General features: G+C 67.3%; 1 protein-coding gene across 1 annotated transcript in view; it reads left to right on the top strand.

The window, feature by feature from the left end:
* Positions 1 to 19182, top strand: part of ARHGAP33 (Rho GTPase activating protein 33) — a 44037-nt gene extending 24855 nt beyond the window's left edge. The window contains exons 17-22 of the mRNA XM_077841368.1: positions 1014 to 1212; positions 1403 to 1500; positions 7104 to 7178; positions 7560 to 8204; positions 15466 to 15818; positions 16441 to 19182. Of these exons, the coding sequence (XP_077697494.1) occupies positions 1014 to 1212; positions 1403 to 1500; positions 7104 to 7178; positions 7560 to 8204; positions 15466 to 15818; positions 16441 to 17625 (2555 nt within the window). The 3' untranslated portion in view covers positions 17626 to 19182. The remainder of the gene's footprint in view (positions 1 to 1013; positions 1213 to 1402; positions 1501 to 7103; positions 7179 to 7559; positions 8205 to 15465; positions 15819 to 16440) is intronic.
* The last annotated feature ends 256 nt before the right edge of the window (positions 19183 to 19438 follow it).

The raw sequence follows: 19438 nt of genomic DNA, 5'->3' as shown, positions 1-19438 counted from the left end.
CTGAGATGAGTGGGTGCCAAGGCATGCTCGGGGGCAGCGAGGTAGGCTAGGGAAGGGGGATGCTGAAGTAGAGGGGTGCCCAGACAGGCTGGGGAGGGGGGTGCTGAGGCAGGTGGGGGGCCTGAGGTGGGGGGTGCCAAGGCATGCTGGAGGGGTGCTGGGTGGCACCACAGAAGACTAGGGGGTGCCACGGCAGGCTGGGAAAGGGGGTGCTGAGGTGGGGCAGTGCCAAGACAGGCTGGGGAGGGGGGTGCTGGGGATGCCCAGACAGGCTGGGAGGTGCCCAGACAGGCTAGCCCTGTGGTGGGAGTGGGGGTGGACAATCCTACGACCAAATGCAGTGGGGTGTGGAATTGGGGGGCCCATAGAGTGGCTGGGCACGAGGCCGACGTGAGCTGCAGTGAGGGGGGCAACCCCCCCAACACACATCCCAGGGAAGCTGCCTTCTGCCCCTGACCAGCTGGGACCTGCGGAGCCCAGCGCCCGGCCATGCTAAGGGGGATGGGCCCTGCACTGGCACCTGGCTGCCCGCCCCTCACCCAGGTAACAGCTCCCAGTGCCCAGCTACGCTGCTGCTTCTCTGCGGGGTTGAGCCTCTCCCTCTTCCCATGGGCTCACAGTGCCCTCACTGGTGTGAGGAGTGGGATCCCTGCGGCCTGCCAGGGTGTTAAATCCTGTCCTGCTGCTAGCACTAGGGGGCACCATAGTGCTTAGGGCTGAGTAGGGGGTGCTGTGTTGCAGGGAGGGGAGCAGGGGGCACTGTGCTGTGGGGAGCGGGGTGGGGGGCTCAGCAGGGGGTGCTGTGGGGGTGGGGGGCTCAGCAGGGAGTGCTGTGCTGCAGGAAACAGGGTTAGGGGTTAGGCGGGGGGCACTATGCTGTGGGGAGTGGGGTGGAGGAGCTGCAGAGAGGGGCTTGGGGGCTCAGTAGGGGGCGCTGTGCTGCAGGGAGGGACTGAGGTTCCTGTGGGGCAGGCCCAGCTGACCCCCCTTCTGTCTGTCTCCCTGTCCCCCAGGTCGCTCCTGCCTCCCGCGCCCCAAGTCCCTGCTGGGCAGCTGCCCCTCGACCCGCCTGCTCTCACTGGAGGAGGCTCAGGCCCGGACGCAGGCCCAGGCCCAGCATGCGGCCCCTGGCCAGGCCAAGAGCCCTGAGGCCAAGCTTGGACGGGGTCCCCCGGGGAGGCTACCCCTCATGCTGGACTCGCCCCATGTCAGGTAATCCCGCACTGGGGTTGCTGACTCTGGGGTAGGGGCTGGTGAGCTCAGGGGGGCAGGGGATGGGGCATGGGGGCCTTTCCTCTCAGGGGGTGCCGGCCCCGATCTGGCCCCAGGAGGTGGTGGCCTCAGGGGTGTGTGGAATGGGGCTGACAGGGCCATGGGTCGGGCTGACACTGTCTCTCCTCAGGCGCCAGACGCGGGGCGGAAGCTGGAAAACCTTCTTGGCCTTGGGCAGGGCACCCGCCATCAGCCACAAGAGAGTGCAGTGCCCGGGCAGGCAGACAGGTGAGTGAGCCCTGCCCCACGCAGTCCCCCGACTCCTGCCCCACGCAGCCCCTCAGCTTCCCCCAGACCCACACAGCCTCCCAGCTTCCCCCCGCCCCACAAATCTTCCCCCAGTTCCACACCAACCTCCCAGCCCCACATCTCTCTTCCTCCTGTTCTCTTTGTCTCTCCCCCTGCCCCATGGAGTGGGGATGAGGGGTGTAAGTTCGAGTGCTTGCTCATGTCCATTCCATGCTAGGTGTGCGCAAACCCATGGGCCCAGCTGTCGGAGATTTTTCCCTTAGCAGTATCTGTAGGGCCATCTCTGGTGCCCCATGGAGCCCTGCACCCATGCTCCGGTATATGGGGTGCCGCCGGTATATGGGGTGCCTCAGTTCCTTGTCTCCCTTTGCGATTCCAAAGTGCTCCGAGCAGTGTAACTTTATAGTTGTTGGATATATTTGGATCTAGATCATGAAGTAGTTAGTTAGGTGAATAAGTAGGTTAGATAGTTGCGTAAGCGGGGGATGGTCCCGCTATTGTGGGGAACTTTCCTGGCTTATACACGACCCCGGTATATGGGCTAGCGAAAGGATCTGAGTCCTCACTCCCACTCCCTTTACCCAGAGGCCTGCCTGACCTCAAGGGCTCCCCTTCCACTCTCCTGTCTGGCAGAGCCCTCGTAACACCAATAAGGCTGGGCCCAGGATTCCTGGGGGGCTCCACCCCCACTTTGGGCAGGGGCTAGGGTGTCCCCACTCTGCGTGCTCTCTCTGCACTGGACACTTCCCTGACCCACTGATTGTTACAAACAGTTCAAAGCAAATACAATTTATTAAACAGCAACCAATTAAAAAAATAAGGAAAAAATGGGAAAGGTGAAAGGAAAACCCGTCGCCCCGCTCTGTGGCACGGGGACATCACAGCCAGCGTCTCTGAGATGTCAGGGCAGTTCAGTCTGTTCCTCACACGTCCCAGGCCCCTGCCCAGGCCCTGGCTGTGCTGCAGGGATGCTGCGGGTCGGACACTTGCTCTGGTGGTGGCCACATGCCCCCAGGCTCTAGGTGGCAGGACCCTTCTTCCCAGCGTCGCCCCCGCCCCATCGGGGTTACGATCCCCCCCCCAAATCTGGCCTGCCAGGCGTCTTGGCTGGGGGTGTCTCCCTGCGCTGGGCCCACTGCCCAGGGTCCCCCTCGCTCTCCCCAGCTGCTTCTGGCTCTGGACAGCTCCAGCTCCAGCCCCAGCTCCACCACTCTGCCTCAGCACTGATGCTGCTGCTCTGCCTCCAGCCCCCTGGGCTGCTTCTCTGGCCCCTCTGGCTCCAGTTGCTGCAGCTCTCCCCATCCCAGCACAGGTCTGCTCTGTGGGCTGCTTCTGTGGCTCTGCTCCCAGCACTGACCTGCTCCCTGGGCTGCTTCTCCGGCCCCTCTGGCCAGCGCGGCCCTGCTCCCCCACTCCACTCGGGCCCCTGCTCTCTCCTGAGCTCAGCCCCACTCTGTCTGACCCAGGCAATTCTAGCTCACTAGGGGGACTGGACCCCCCTGGCCTCCTGACTCCCTCATTAGCCTGCCCGCCCTGTCAATCAGGCTGACCTGGAGCATTGGCCTCTCCCCATTGCCCCGGGGGACTGTCAGTCTCAGGGTCCTGATTTCCCATTGACCCTTCTCCTTCCTTTTGGTTCTGAGAGCTAGCCAACCAAACCACCCCCACTGAGTTTTAGTAAGGGGACAGTTAGTGCCCTTAGGGACTTTGTCCCCGGCACAGGGCTTGCCCCCTTCCCCGGGATCCCAGCCGTCTGCCATAGACCTATGCCGGTCAGTGAACCCCGCACCAGGTGTCTGATTCTGGGGGAATCGCACATCAAAGAGAAATGCCAGATCTGTCAGGGCTTCACGGCACACTTGGAAGAACAGGGCCATTCATCTCCAAGCCCTTCTCTCAGACGGGCCTCAGAACCCTCCTGCTCGGACTCAACACCAAGTCCCTCTGCCTACAGCGAGCCCCACCAGCTCCGGGTTCCTCCCAGCACTGCTCACCATCACCGGGGCCACCACAGTGCTAACACCTGGGACTGCAGCCAGCAGGCATTGCTGGGGAGACACGGTGCTAACATCTGGGACTCCAGTCGCATAAATTCTCCAGCCCTCAGTGGCAGAGCCAGGGGCTTTAGATGCCGCTGCCCCACCGCTGCCCAGCCAGGTCCTGTGCACTGCTCAGGAGGCCGTCGGCAGGCATTCTGAGGGTGTGCCCGAGGCCGGAGTTGCCGTCTCCTCCCAGGATCCATCTCCCCGTTTGTTTCGGGACTGCCTGTCTCCCTTTCTCCTGCATGGGCCAAGGTCACCTCAGGCCGCTGGGTGCTCAACACCATAGCCGTTGGCTACACCCTGGAGTTTTCCTCCATTCCCCCCTCACACGCCAGTTCCCTGTCCCTCTTCAGGGCCCCTTCTCACGAGCAGCTCCTCATCCAGGAGGGGGATTCCCTCCTACGTCTGCGGGCCGGGTAGGAGGTTCCCCTAGACATGAGGGTAAAAGGGTTTTACTTCCGGTATTTCCTAATCCCGAAGGCCAAGGGGGGCCTCAGACCCATCTTAGGCCTGTGTCGCCTCAACAGGTATCTGAAGACATCAAAGTTCTGCATGGTCTCCCTGGCCTCCATCATCCCCTCTCTGGATTCGGGAGGCTGGTACGCTGCTCTCGACTTAACGTACGCCCACTTCCATATTCTTATCTTCCATGGCCACAGGAGATTCCCCCATTTGGTGGTGGGACAGCACCTCGACTAGTTCACGGCACTGCCCTTCAGCCTCTCTTCTGCTCCGAGGGTCTTCACGAAGTGCATGGTGGTGGTGGCCACTTCCCTTAGGTGCTGCAGCATTCAAATCTACCCATCTCTCGAGGACTGGCTAGTCAGAGGCAGGTCCCAGGCTCACGTGCAGCACGTGTCGGGATCTAGGCCTGCATCTCAATGACCAGAAGTTGACTCTGTCCCCTGTTCAGAGAATAGAGTTTATAGGAGCAGTGCTTGACTCCACCCACGCCAGAGCCTACCTGCCAGAGTCCTAATTCCTGGCATGTCAGAGCCCAGCCGCTCCCAGCCACCCGAGTATGCCACCAGCGGCTGGCTCACATGGTGGTGTGTACCGACGTGGTGCAACATGCATGGCTGTGGCTCAGTGTCCAGATGTGGCTGGCGTCGTTCTTCTCACGACTTGTAACTAATGGTCACAGTTCCGTCGAATGTCCTGTTATCTCTGGTTGGGTGCCCAGCCCTGTGACTGTTCTGGATGGGGTCCCCTTCGTAGCACCAGTCCTATCGGTAACGTTGGTCTCTGATGTGTCGGATCGGGGGTGGGGAGCCCAGCTTGGCAGCTGCAGTACCCAAGGTCTCTGGTTCTCTTCACAGAAAGGCCAGGGAGCTCAGGGCGATATGCTCGGCTTGCCATGCATTCCTTCCTATCTAAGAGGCAGAGTGGTGCAGATCTTGACGAACAATACAGCAGCAATGTTCTTCTATGAGCAAGACGGGGCCTCATCTGCCCTGTGTCGAGAGGCTCTTCGCCTGTGGGACTTCTGTGTGCAGTAGACTGGTCATCTCAAGGCTTCACACTTCCCGAGCGCCCGAAACGCGGAGGCAGATCTCCTCGGCAGGTCCTTCTCCTCTCACCATGAGTGGTCACTCCACCCGGAGGTTGTCAGCACGATCTCCCCCAAGTGAGGGACTCCCCAGGTGGACCTCTTCATGGCCACTCAGAACAGGACATGTCAGCAGTTATGCTCATTTCACAGGCTAGCTGGCTGCTCCCTGTCCAACGCTTTCCTGCGCCCTTGGATGGAACCCTGCTGTATGCCTTCCCGGGGACAAAGCAAAAGGCATCCTGGTAGCTCCAGCATGGCCATGGCAGCTTTGGTGCGGCAGGCTTTCGGACCTCTCGATGGCAACCCCACTAGAGGTCCCACTTTTCCCAGACTTGCTCTCGCAGTACCAAGGCTGTCTGCTCCATCCAAACCTAGCATTACTGCATCTGATGGCGTGGCTTTGCATGGCTGAACACAAAGGAGCAGGCCTGCTCGGAGCAAGTCTAATACATCCTGTTGAGTGTCAGGAAGCCCTCCACCAGGGCAACCTACCCGGTCAAGTGGAAGTGCTTCATCTATTAAGGGCCGCAGATTGAGGTCTTTCTCCCTCCTGGTCATTGCTACAATCCATCTTGGACTACCTGCTCCACCTCAAGCACCAGGGTCTGGCAATCAGGGTTCACTTGTTGGCCATCTCAGCCTTTCACCCGCCGATCCAGGGCAGGTCAGTCTTTGCTCATGACATGATGATCAGGTTCCTGAAGGGTCTGGAGAAGCTATACCCACAAGTTCGGGATCCTGTCCCTCCTTGGGACCTAAACCTGGTGCTAGCGAGGCTCACAGGTCCCCCTTTTGAGCTGCTGACTTCGTGTTCTTTGCTGCTTCTCTTGTGGGACGTCTCCTTCTTGGCGGCTATCATGTCGGCCCACAGGGTCTCTGAGATTAGAGCATTGATGTCAGAACCCCCTTACATGGTGTTTTACAAGGACGAGGTCCAGCTGAGCCCCCACCCAGCCTTCTTACCGAAGGTGGTATCACAGTTCACAATAATCAGGACCTCTTCCTACTGGGTTTCTTCCTGAAGCCTCACAAGGCGAACAGGGAGCATCGGTTACACTTTATGGATCTTAGGCAGGACTTAGCCTTCTGCATCGTGGACAAAACCCTTCTGTAAATCAGTGCAGCTCCTCATCGCAGGGCGGACAGGATGAAAGGTTTGCCTGTGTCCGCTCAGAGAAGCTCCTTGTGAATAACTGCCTGCATCAGGCTCTGCTGTGAGCAAGCAAAAGTGTCACTGCCAGCCATCCTTCCTGCCCATTCCACCAGAGCGCACGCTTCGTCAGCGTTTTTCCTCGCACAGGTACTGATCCGAGGTATCTGCAGAGCCGCCACCTGGTCGTCGGTCCATACCTTCCCGTCCCACTACGCCATCAGCCAGCAGGCCCGGGGCGAGGCCAGCTTCGCAGAGCAGTGTTGCAAGCAGCACGGCCATGAACTCAGAGCCCACATCCAGGGATACTGCTTGGGAGTCACCTAACCTGGAATCGACACGAGCAAGCACCCGAAGAAGAAAAAACGGTACCTACCTCTCGTAACTGCTGTTCTTCGGGATGCTCTGCTCACGTCCATCCCACAACCCGCCCTCCTGCCCCTCTGTGGCAGTGTTGGCAGGAAGGAACTGAGGGGGCGACGCCCCATTAATGGGCACAGGGCTCCAAGGGGTGCCAGAGCCTGCCCTACGGACACTGCTAAGGGAGAAATCTCTGGCAGCCGGCCATGGGCGCGCACACCTAGCATGGAATGGACACGAGCAGCACACCTCAAGGAAGAGCAGTTATGGAAGGTCAGGAACCGTTTTTTCCAGGGGAAGGAAGGAGAGTTGGGGGGCCTGTCTGGGGTGTTCCCGGGAGCAGAGGTGGGGACTGGGGGCAGTGCTGGGGGCAGGAGCAGTGGGAGGGTATCAGTGGGGTCCAGGCAGGGGATGGATATGGGGGTGGCTGAGGGAGGACTGCGGGGCTGACATTCTCACCCCTCCCCTCTCCCTGCAGGACGTCGGGCCGACACCGTCACGCTGCGATCTGCCAAGAGTGAGGAGTCACTCACGTCCCAGTCCAGCACTGCAGGTATGAGGGGCAGCACCAGGGTCAGGGAGGGGATGTTCAGGGGGAAGCCAACCCCAGAGGTGTCAGGCAAGCCATCCCCATGCAGCGTTATGTACAGCTGTTCCCCAGCTGCCCCATCCCAGAGATGACTGTGTCCCAGTGCTGGGCGAGCAGTCCCTGTATGGTGTTGTGTGTGACTGTTCCCAGATTCCCAGCCCCAGAGGTGGCTGCATCTCAGCCAGGTGGCGTTAAGTGCGGCTGTTCCCCAGCTGCCCCACCCCAGAGATGGCTGCATCTCAGTGCCAGGTGAGCTGTCCCCATGCGACATTATGTGTGGCTGTTCCCCAGCTGCCTGCCATCTCAGGGTTGTTTACGCCTGCTGTTTGTCCATCTGTCCCCCAGGCCTGCGCAAACTCCACCGCCTGCGGCGCCCACGCTCCAGCAGCGACGCTTTCCCGGCCCTGCCCGGGGCCCCCCCCGGGTCCCCGCCAGCCCCCCTCAAGCCCTGCCGTTCCTGCGAGTCGCTGAGCTCCTCGGCCTCCGGTGGCTGCAGCGAGAGCCTGGCCGTGCTGCCGGACTTGGCACCCCATCGCCGCGCCTCCCTCTGGCTGGATGACGAGGGCGAGCTGGACTCAGACCTGGAGCTCAGTCCCCCGGGCTTCCTGGATTTGGACCCACTCCCCTTCCGGCACAGCCCCCCCCGGCGCCCCTCACTCTCCGATGCCTCCGACTCGGCCCCCAGCCCCGCCCGCCTTCCCTTCGCCTGCAAGGTGGCCCGGGCACTGTCGCCCCGCGGCCCGGAGCCCCCCACAGCCGCCCTGGAGATCTCTGAGCCCGTGGCCATCTCGCTGCCAGCCAAGGTGCTGGAGATGCTGGGGGGGGGTGAGGCCGGGGGTGTGCTGAGGCCCGGACAGCGCCGGGGGACGCGCAGTCCCCCCCACATGATCTCCCGACTGCTGCAGGCCGGTGACGGGATGCTGACTGACAGCTGCCAGCGCGAGGTGCGGCGCAAACTGACCCAAGCTGAGAGCGGAAGCCTGGCCCAGAGTGAGTGTGCCAGAATCTCCCAGCCCCATCCGGAACCCCCTGCCGGCCAGATCCGCCCCCCAGCCAGAACCTCCCAGCCCCATCCGGAACCCCCTGCCGGCCGGAGCCCCCCCCCGCCAAACCTCCCAGCCCCATCCGGAACCCCCTGCCGGCCGGAACCCCCCCCCGCCAGAACCTCCCAGCCCCATCCGGAACCCCCTGCCGGCCGGATCCGCCCCCCCACCAGAACCTCACAGCCCCATCTAGAACCCCCTGCCGGCCGGAACCCCCCCTGCCAGAACCTCCCAGCCCCATCCGGAACCCCCTGCCGGCCGGATCCGCCCCCCCACCAGAACCTCACAGCCCCATCTAGAACCCCCTGCCGGCCGGAACCCCCCCTGCCAGAACCTCCCAGCCCCATCCGGAACCCCCTGCCGGCCGGATCCGCCCCCCCACCAGAACCTCACAGCCCCATCTAGAACCCCCTGCCGGCCGGAACCCCCCCTGCCAGAACCTCCCAGCCCCATCCGGAACCCCCTGCCGGCCGGAACCGCCCCCGGCCAGAACCTCCCAGCCCCATCCGGAACCCCCTGCCGGCCGGATCCGCCCCCTCGCCAGAACCTCCCAGTCCCATCCGGAACCCCCTGCCGGCCGGATCCGCCCCCCCGCCCCCCCGCCAGAAACTCCCAGCCCCATCCGGAACCCCCTGCCGGCCGGATCCGCCCCCCCGCCAGAACCTCCCAGTCCCATCCGGAACCCCCTGCCGGCCGGATCCGCCCCCCCGCCAGAACCTCCCAGCCCCATCCGGAACCCCCTGCCGGCCGGAACCCCCCCCCGCCAAACCTCCCAGCCCCATCCGGAACCCCCTGCCGGCCGGATCCGCCCCCCCGCCAGAACCTCCCAGTCCCATCCGGAACGCCCTGCCGGCCGGATCCGCCCCCCCGCCAGAACCTCCCAGCTCCATCCGGAACCCCCTGCCGGCCGGATCCACCCCCCTGCCCCCCCGCCAGAACCTCCCAGCCCCATCCGGAACCCCCTGCCGGCCGGAACCCCCCCCCGCCAGAATCTCCCAGCCCCATCCGGAACCCCCTGCCGGCCGGATCCGCCCCCCGCGCCAGAACCTCCCAGCCCCATCCGGAACCCCCTGCCGGCCGGATCCGCCCCCCTGCCAGAACCTCCCAGCCCCATCCGGAACCCCCTGCCGGCCGGAACCCCCCCCGCCAGAACCTCCCAGCCCCATCCGGAACCCCCTGCCGGCCGGAACCCCCCCCGCCAAACCTCCCAGCCCCATCCGGAACCCCCTGCCGGCCGGATCCGCCCCCCCGCCAGAACCTCCCAGCCCCATCCGGAACCCCCTGCCGGCCGGATCCGCCCCCTCCGCCCCCCCGCCAGAACCTCCCAGCCCCATCCGGAACCCCCTGCCGGCCGGATCCGCCCCCCCACCAGAACCTCACAGCCCCATCTAGAACCCCCTGCCGGCCGGAACCCCCCCCCGCCAAACCTCCCAGCCCCATCCGGAACCCCCTGCCGGCCGGATCCGCCCCCCCGCCAGAACCTCCCAGTCCCATCCGGAACGACCTGCCGGCCGGATCCGCCCCCCTGCCCCCCCGCCAGAACCTCCCAGCCCCATCCGGAACCCCCTGCCGGCCGGATCCGCCCCCCCGCCAGAACCGCCCAGCCCCATCCGGAACCCCCTGCCGGCCGGAACCCCCCCCCGCCAAACCTCCCAGCCCCATCCGGAACCCCCTGCCAGCCGGATCCGCCCCCCCGCCAGAACCTCCCAGCTCCATCCGGAACCCCCTGCCGGCCGGATCCACCCCCCTGCCCCCCCGCCAGAACCTCCCAGCCCCATCCGGAACCCCCTGCCGGCCGGAACCCCCCCCCGCCAGAATCTCCCAGCCCCATCCGGAACCCCCTGCCGGCCGGATCCGCCCCCCTGCCAGAACCTCCCAGCCCCATCCGGAACCCCCTGCCGGCCGGATCCGCCCCCCCGCCAAACCTCCCAGCCCCATCCGGAACCCCCTGCCAGCCGGATCCGCCCCCCCGCCAGAACCTCCCAGCTCCATCCGGAACCCCCTGCCGGCCGGATCCACCCCCCTGCCCCCCCGCCAGAACCTCCCAGCCCCATCCGGAACCCCCTGCCGGCCGGAACCCCCCCCCGCCAGAATCTCCCAGCCCCATCCGGAACCCCCTGCCGGCCGGATCCGCCCCCCTGCCAGAACCTCCCAGCCCCATCCGGAACCCCCTGCCGGCCGGATCCGCCCCCCCACCAGAACCTCACAGCCCCATCTAGAACCCCCTGCCGGCCGGAAACCCCCCCCGCCAGAACCTCCCAGCCCCATCCAGAACCCCCTGCCGGCCGGATCTGCCCCCCCGCCAGAACCTCCCAGCCCCATCCGGAACCCCCTGCCGGCCGGAACCCCCCCCCGCCAGAACCTCCCAGCCCCATCCGGAACCCCCTGCCGGCCGGATCCGCCCCCCCGCCAGAACCTCCCAGCCCCATCCGGAACCCCCTGCCGGCCGGAACCCCCCCCCCGCCAAACCTCCCAGCCCCATCCGGAACCCCCTGCCGGCCGGATCCGCCCCCGACCAGAACCTCCCAGCCCCATCCGGAACCCCCTGCCGGCCGGAACCCCCCCCCGCCAAACCTCCCAGCCCCATCCGGAACCCCCTGCCGGCCGGATCCGCCCCCCCGCCAGAACCTCCCAGCCCCATCCGGAACCCCCTGCCGGCCGGATCCGCCCCCCGGCCAGAACCTCCCAGCCCCATCCGGAACCGCCTGCCGGCCAGATCCGTCCCCCCGCCCCCCCGCCAGAACCTCCCAGCCCCATCCGGAACCCCCTGCCGGCCGGAACCCCCCCCGGCCAGAACCTCCCAGCCCCATCCGGAACCCCCTGCCGGCCGGATCCGCCCCCCCGCCAGAACCTCCCAGTCCCATCCGGAACCCCGTGCCGGCCGGATCCGCCCCCCCGCCCCCCCCGCCAGAAACTCCCAGCCCCATCCGGAACCCCCTGACGGCCGGATCCGCCCCCCCGCCAGAAACTCCCAGCCCCATCCGGAACCCCCTGCCGGCCGGAACCCCCCCCGCCAAACCTCCCAGCCCCATCCGGAACCCCCTGCCGGCCGGATCCGCCCCCCCGCCAGAACCTCCCAGCCCCATCCGGAACCCCCTGCCGGCCGGATCCGCCCCCCTGCCCCCCCGCCAGAACCTCCCAGCCCCATCCGGAACCCCCTGCCGGCCGGAACCCCCCCCCGCCAAACCTCCCAGCCCCATCCGGAACCCCCTGCCGGCCGGATCCGCCCCCCCGCCAGAACCTCCCAGTCCCATCCGGAACGACCTGCCGGCCGGATCCGCCCCCCCGCCCCTCCGCCAGAACCTCCCAGCCCCATCCGGAACCCCCTGCCGGCCGGATCCGCCCCCCCGCCAGAACCGCCCAGCCCCATCCGGAACCCCCTGCCAGCCGGAACCCCCCCCCGCCAAACCTCCCAGCCCCATCCGGACCCCCCTGCCAGCCGGATCCGCCCCCCCGCCAGAACCTCCCAGCTCCATCCGGAACCCCCTGCCGGCCGGATCCACCCCCCTGCCCCCCCGCCAGAACCTCCCAGCCCCATCCGGAACCCCCTGCCGGCCGGAACCCCCCCCCGCCAGAATCTCCCAGCCCCATCCGGAACCCCCTACCGGCCGGATCCGCCCCCCCGCCAGAACCTCCCAGCCCCATCCGGAACCCCCTGCCGGCCGGATCCGCCCCCCTGCCAGAACCTCCCAGCCCCATCCGGAGCCCCCTGCCGGCCGGAACCCCCCCCGCGAGAACCTCCCAGCCCCATCCGGAACCCCCTGCCGGCCGGATCCGCCCCCCCGCCAGAACCTCCCAGCCCCATCCGGAACCGCCTGCCGGCCAGATCCGCCCCCCCGCCCCCCCGCCAGAACCTCCCAGCCCCATCCGGAACCCCCTGCCGGCCGGAACCCCCCCCGGCCAGAACCTCCCAGCCCCATCCGGAACCCCCTGCCGGCCGGATCCGCCCCCCCGCCAGAACCTCCCAGTCCCATCCGGAACCCCGTGCCGGCCGGATCCGCCCCCCCCGCCCTCCCCGCCAGAAACTCCCAGCCCCATCCGGAACCCCCTGACGGCCGGATCCGCCCCCCCGCCAGAAACTCCCAGCCCCATCCGGAACCCCCTGCCGGCCGGAACCCCCCCCCGCCAAACCTCCCAGCCCCATCCGGAACCCCCTGCCGGCCGGATCCGCCCCCCCGCCAGAACCTCCCAGCCCCATCCGGAACCCCCTGCCGGCCGGATCCGCCCCCCTGCCCCCCCGCCAGAACCTCCCAGCCCCATCCGGAACCCCCTGCCGGCCGGATCCACCCCCCCGCCCCCCCGCCAGTATCTCCCAGCCCCATCCGGAACCCCCTGCCGGCCAGATCCGCCCCCCCGCCAGAACCTCCCAGCCCCATCCGGAACCCCCTGCCGGCCGGATCCGCCCCCCCGCCCCCCCGCCAGAACCTCCCAGCCCCATCCGGAACCCCCTGATGGCCGGATCCTGCCCCCCGCCAGAACCTCCCAGCCCCATCCAGAACCCCCTGCCGGCCGGATCTGCCCCCCCGCCAGAACCTCCCAGCCCCATCCGGAACCCCCTGCCGGCCGGAACCCCCCCCCGCCAGAACCTCCCAGCCCCATCCGGAACCCCCTGCCGGCCGGATCCGCCCCCCCGCCAGAACCTCCCAGCCCCATCCGGAACCCCCTGCCGGCCGGAACCCCCCCCCCGCCAAACCTCCCAGCCCCATCCGGAACCCCCTGCCGGCCGGATCCGCCCCCCCGCCAGAACCTCCCAGCCCCATCCGGAACCCCCTGCCGGCCGGATCCGCCCCCCCGCCAGAACCTCCCAGCCCCATCCGGAACCGCCTGCCGGCCAGATCCGCCCCCCCGCCCCCCCGCCAGAACCTCCCAGCCCCATCCGGAACCCCCTGCCGGCCGGAACCCCCCCCGGCCAGAACCTCCCAGCCCCATCCGGAACCCCCTGCCGGCCGGATCCGCCCCCCCGCCAGAACCTCCCAGTCCCATCCGGAACCCCGTGCCGGCCGGATCCGCCCCCCCGCCCCCCCCGCCAGAAACTCCCAGCCCCATCCGGAACCCCCTGACGGCCGGATCCGCCCCCCCGCCAGAAACTCCCAGCCCCATCCGGAACCCCCTGCCGGCCGGAACCCCCCCCGCCAAACCTCCCAGCCCCATCCGGAACCCCCTGCCGGCCGGATCCGCCCCCCCGCCAGAACCTCCCAGCCCCATCCGGAACCCCCTGCCGGCCGGATCCGCCCCCCCGCCAGAACCTCCCAGCCCCATCCGGAACCGCCTGCCGGCCAGATCCGCCCCCCCGCCCCCCCGCCAGAACCTCCCAGCCCCATCCGGAACCCCCTGCCGGCCGGAACCCCCCCCGGCCAGAACCTCCCAGCCCCATCCGGAACCCCCTGCCGGCCGGATCCGCCCCCCCGCCAGAACCTCCCAGTCCCATCCGGAACCCCGTGCCGGCCGGATCCGCCCCCCCGCCCCCCCCGCCAGAAACTCCCAGCCCCATCCGGAACCCCCTGACGGCCGGATCCGCCCCCCCGCCAGAAACTCCCAGCCCCATCCGGAACCCCCTGCCGGCCGGAACCCCCCCCGCCAAACCTCCCAGCCCCATCCGGAACCCCCTGCCGGCCGGATCCGCCCCCCCGCCAGAACCTCCCAGCCCCATCCGGAACCCCCTGCCGGCCGGATCCGCCCCCCTGCCCCCCCGCCAGAACCTCCCAGCCCCATCCGGAACCCCCTGCCGGCCGGATCCACCCCCCCGCCCCCCCGCCAGTATCTCCCAGCCCCATCCGGAACCCCCTGCCGGCCAGATCCGCCCCCCCGCCAGAACCTCCCAGCCCCATCCGGAACCCCCTGCCGGCCGGATCCGCCCCCCCGCCCCCCCGCCAGAACCTCCCAGCCCCATCCGGAACCCCCTGACGGCCGGATCCTGCCCCCCGCCAGAAACTCCCAGCCCCATCCGGAACCCCCTGCCGGCCGGATCCGCCCCCCCGCCAGAACCTCCCAGCCCCATCCGGAACCCCCTGCCGGCCGGATCCGCCCCCCGCCAGAACCTCCCAGCCCCATCCGGAACCCCCTGCCGGCCGGATCCGCCCCCCCCCCAGAACCTCCCAGCCCCATCCGGAACCCCCTGCTGGCCGGAACCCCCCCCCGCCAGAACCTCCCAGCCCCATCCGGAACCCCCTGCCGGCCGGAACCCCCCCCCGCCAGAACCTCCCAGCCCCATCCGGAACCCCCTGCCGGCCGGAACCCCCCCCCGCCAGAACCTCCCAGCCCCATCCGGAACCCCCTGCCGGCCGGATCCGCCCCCCCCGCCAGAACCTCCCAGCCCCATCCGGAACCCCCTGTTGGCCGGATCCGCCCCCCCGCCAGAACCTCCCAGCCCGCCGGATCCACCCTCCTGACCCCCCGCCAGAACCTCCCAGCCCCATCCGGATCCCCCTGCAGGCCGGATCCGCCCCCCCACGCCCCGCCAGAACCTCCCAGCCCCATCCAGAACCCCCTGCCGGCCGGATCCACCCCCCTGACCTCCCGCCAGAACCTCCCAGCCCCATCCGGAACCCCCTGCCAGCCAGATCCGCCCCCCCTTCGCCCTCCCGCCAGAACCTTCCAGCCCCATTGGGAACCCCCTGCCGGCCGGATCCGCCCGCCCGCCCCCCGGCAGAACCTCCCAGCCCCATCCAGAACCCCCTGCAGGCCAGATCCGCACCCCCCAGCCGCCAGAACCTCCCAGCCCCATCTAGAACCCCCTGCCGGCCGGAACCACACCCCCAGCCCCAGCCGGAACCCCCCGCTATCCAGAACTCCCTAGGCCAGAAGCCCCCAGCCGGATTCCCGCCATCCAGAGCCCCATGGCCGGACCCTCCCAGCTGGAACCCCCCCACAGCTGGAACCCCCGCCCCCACTGAAACCACCTGGCCAGAACCCCCCAGTCACAACTGCCCAGCCCCAGCCAGAACTGCCCAGCCAGAATCATCCCCGCTGCAGCCAAAACCCCCCAACAAACGGAACCCCCTGTGTCCCCTGCTGGGGGAGTTGGGGAGCACACAACAACCCCCCAGCCAATGTGCCCCAGCCTCCTACAGCGCCCCCTGCTGGGTGAGGCCAGGGCAGGAGTATCCAGGAGCTCCCCGCACAGCCAGCGCCCTGCTCCACCCCCCTACAGTGCCCCCTGCTGGGTGTGGCTGGCACTGACCACCCTCTTTTCTGTTCTCCCTCTTCAGGTCCTGAGTTGGAGGCTTCCCCCCTGCTGCCCGGGACGCTGGGCCTGCTTCGGCACGTGCCGCCCCCCCCACCCCCGAAGAACCCGGCCCGGCTGATGGCACTGGCACTGGCGGAGAGCGCACACCGGGCCACCCGGCAGCAGCAGGGGGTGTCACACAGGGAGCAGCGTGCCCAGTTCCGGCGCTCCCTGTCTCTGGAAGGTGGCAGGGAAGGGGCAGCAACGGGGCCGGGAACCCTGTACTCTGTGGTGCGCCCTGGTCCTGCTGCCCAGCTCCCTGGTCCCTCTCTGCAGCGCCAGGAGAGTGAGGGGGAACCCCGGGGCCAGCACCAGGAGCGGGCAGGGGGCCCCCAGGTGAGTGGGGGTGGAGGGGAAGGGATCACTGATTGGGGGATAGGGCGGGAGGGACCCTTAGGGTGTGGGAGGGGAATTTGTGGCTGGGTTGGGGCAGGGGGATTTGCTAGTTCGAACAAGGCGGGTTTGGGGGGGCTGGGAGGAGGGCAGATAGGTGGTGGGGTTTGGGGGGCAGTGGGTTGGGCTGGGGGCAGTAAGTCAGTCAGGTTGAGGTGAGGTTTGGTGGCTGGGGGGATTCAATGGGATTGCGGCTGGGTGGGGGAATAGGGGGTGCAGTGGGGGGGCTACATTGAGGGAATTCAGGCAATGGTGGGTGGATGGGGAGATTGGGGGCTGCAGCAGGGGCAGTTTGAAGGGTTGTGGTTGGGTGGAGGGACTGGAGGATTGGGGTGCAGTGGGGGGCTGTGGCAGGCGTTGTTCGGGGGAATGCAGCAGGCTGGGGGGATGGGATTGGTTGTGCAATGGGAGGGACTGAGGGATTGGGGGTGCAGTGCGGGTGCTGGGGGTACAGTGGGCTGCTGGGGTTGGGGCTGTGATGGAAGGCTGGGGGGTTGACTAGAGGGGGAACTCTATGTGTCTGTGTCAACCCCCCCTTGCTGACCTCCCTTCTCTCTCGCTACAGGTCCCATTGGTCCAAGCCCCTGCCCCGGGTGAAGAGGGGGGCAGGGCCAGCTCAGCAGCCCCTCCCCGTTACAGCAAAGGCCCCCCCGACACCCACCACTGGGACCCCCCACGCCACCTGCCCTGCCAGACCCAGCCGCTGCCCTTCCCCCAAGTACTGGCCCCTGGCCCCCGCCACCCGCTGGCCCCGCCCAAGCCCCCAGCCCCCCTGCACTTCCATCCCCCACCCGCGGCCTGTCTCAGCGTCACCCCCCCGTGGATGGGCCCCCCCTCCGCTGCCCCTCCGTACCCTGCGGAGCCGCAGCTGCACCAGCGCCAACGCTTCCTGGCTCCCCACCCCCCCAGCGCTGCCACCCCCCCCCAGCGCCCACTGCTGGAGCCCGCAGCCGAGAACCTGTACTACGAGATCGTCCCAGAGCCGCCCGTCCACCGGCCCTGGCCTCTGGGCCCCCCGCAACCCCCAGCGCCCCCCGAGTACCTGGCCGCCCTCAACGCCTCCTACGGAGTCTTCCAGCGGCCCAGGCCCGGCCCCTCAGCCCCCACGCCACCCCTCTGGGCCGTCTTTGAGGATGGGCGTGTCCACTACGAGCCACCAGAGCCCGTCTACGTCAACGTCCCCTTTGCTGGTCCTGCGGGAGGGCCAGAGGCCGGGGGGCTCTGCCGTGGCAGGGCCAGCCCCCCTTCGTCCTCATCCTCTGCCTCGGCCTCCCCTCCGCTGGAGGGCGGGCACCTGCGCAGCCGCTCTGACCCTGGCGCTGCCCGCGCCGCCCTGCGCCGCCCCCCGGTGCCGGCCCTGCCACAGAAGCAGAGGCAGGGCCTGCGGGCGGCACCAGGCTGGGCCTACGGGCCCCCGCCGGTGCCTGGACTTTACCGCCAGCTGCTAGACGTGCTGCCCTGCGGCAGCACCATGCTTCGGTTCTACCGCCCTGCGCCACCTGGCTGGGAGCCAGCCGCCGGCTGCACCACCCCCTTCACTGCCTACGCTGAGCCCTCACCCCGGCCTCCTGCCCTCCTTAGCCCCAGCCTGATGGACGGTTACCGGCTGGGGCCCTGCCCCCCCTACTCCAAGCGCCTGCCCCCCCAGTACGGCAATGTGGAGAGGAAGGAGGGGCCCCCCCCGCCACCCACGTGCCTGGCTCCCAACTGGACGGTGCGCTCTGAGGGGCAGACTCGGAGCTACTGCTGAAGGGGGGGCCAGGCTGGACCACGAGGAAGTCTGGGTGGGAGGCTGGAGGACCTGTGTTGAGCCCCCCCCAGGTGCTGACACACCCCAGCCTCCCCCGGGTGGAGGATCTGAGCATTGGCTGGGGTCCATTGCTGAGACAGTCAGGCTGTGACATCACAGGAGGCACCAATGACATCACGAGGTCTGTATAACATGCCTGAGCTGCTGCAGGACTGGAGTGACATCACAATGGGCTCATCAATGGCAGGAGGATGGGCACTGTGACATCACAATGAGGTCACCAGTGGCAACACGACTGGTACAGTGACATCACAACAGGCCATCAATGGTGTTGGGATGAACACCTGATGTGATGGCAGCCCAATTGCATCGCTGCTCCCCCATGATGTAACAGCTGCTCTCCAGTGACATCACCACATCCCGTATGATCTCACCAGGCTGCTGTCGCCATCACACCCAGTATGACATCATTGCCCTCCTTGACTAGGCCTCCACCTGCTGATGCTCAGTGACCGCATCAGTGTGACATAGGGAGGGGGCAGTGGTGACATCACCAGAACCATGATTGACATCACTACCTGACTCCACACCCCCCAGGGGGCCAGTGTGAGGCATAAAACTATCAGGGTCTTGCCCCATTGCCAGCCCTGGTAATAGGGGGACCCTCCCTGTCCCCCTGTGTGTAGGGGGGAGGAGGGCTTTTCTATAAAGCTGAGCAAGATTTCTAACGTTTTAACCTTTCATTAACCCAATTAAAACACCCCTGCCCTGAGATGGGATCCCCCAGGGAGAGGGGGGTGCCAAGGGTAGTGGTGGGAGGCTAAAGGAAAAAAATCCCTCCCCAGCCTACCTGTCTGACCTCCCTGGTCAGCATAGGCTGAGGTGGGGGCATACATACAACCCCCACTCCCGCAGAGTATCTGCCTAGATCTAGGGGTGTGGGGGTGCCTACTGCCCCCTGCTGGAGGCGCTGAGCCCTGCTCAGGGGGCTTGATGGTGGGTGCTTGGTTGTGTTCGTGGCTGTGGGTGTAGTGTTCTGGTTGTGGCAGTACTGCAGGGGGTGTGGGGGGGTATGTTATGGGGTAGCAGAAGGAACCGGGGGCACCCCCTGGCCCACCCAGTGGCTGAAAGCAGCGATTGCTGGGGGAGGGTGGTGTCTGGCTGATTTTATTGCACTAACTCCCACTGTGACTTTGGGGGATCCCCTGGGAGTTATGACCTTTGACCTCCCCATACCCTGTAACCCCCCCCAACCCCATGATAAAGGGGCAGTGCTGTGACCAGCTGGGCCCAGTGTGGGTGGGGTTACCCTGGGAGTGCTGACCTCCACCAACACCCCAATCCTATAAACCCCGCCCCCCTCCCAGCCAAAGTCCCACCGATAGTGGGGGGGGGGCTAATCCTGGTTCACCTAATTCAGCCCCATCCCCACTGCAGGGCCCTGGGGTGCTGACTGACGTGGGCGGGGGGGGGGCGGGGTGCTGCTGTGACTGTTCCCCTGGTGAGTGTATTTGTTGAAGATCCTCCCCTCCCCCCATTCTGTACTAAATGGTTTCAACCAACCCCATTAACTAATAAAGACCAAAAAAAAAACCCACCCCAAACTGCCCATGTAGTTCCTCCTTCTCAGAACACAAGAACTAGGGGGTCACCCAATACAATGACTAGGCAGCAGGTTTCAAACAAACCAAAAGAAGCACTTCTTCACACAACGCACAGTCACCCTGTGGAACGCCCTGCCAGGGGACGTTGTGAAGGCCAAGGCTATAACAGGGTTCAGAAACAAACTAGATAAGTTCCTGGAGGATAGTCC

The sequence above is a fragment of the Eretmochelys imbricata genome, chromosome 24 (assembly GCF_965152235.1).
Source record: "Eretmochelys imbricata isolate rEreImb1 chromosome 24, rEreImb1.hap1, whole genome shotgun sequence".
Classification (NCBI taxonomy): Eukaryota; Metazoa; Chordata; order Testudines; family Cheloniidae; genus Eretmochelys; species Eretmochelys imbricata.
This window is presented reverse-complemented; position numbering and strand designations above follow the sequence as displayed.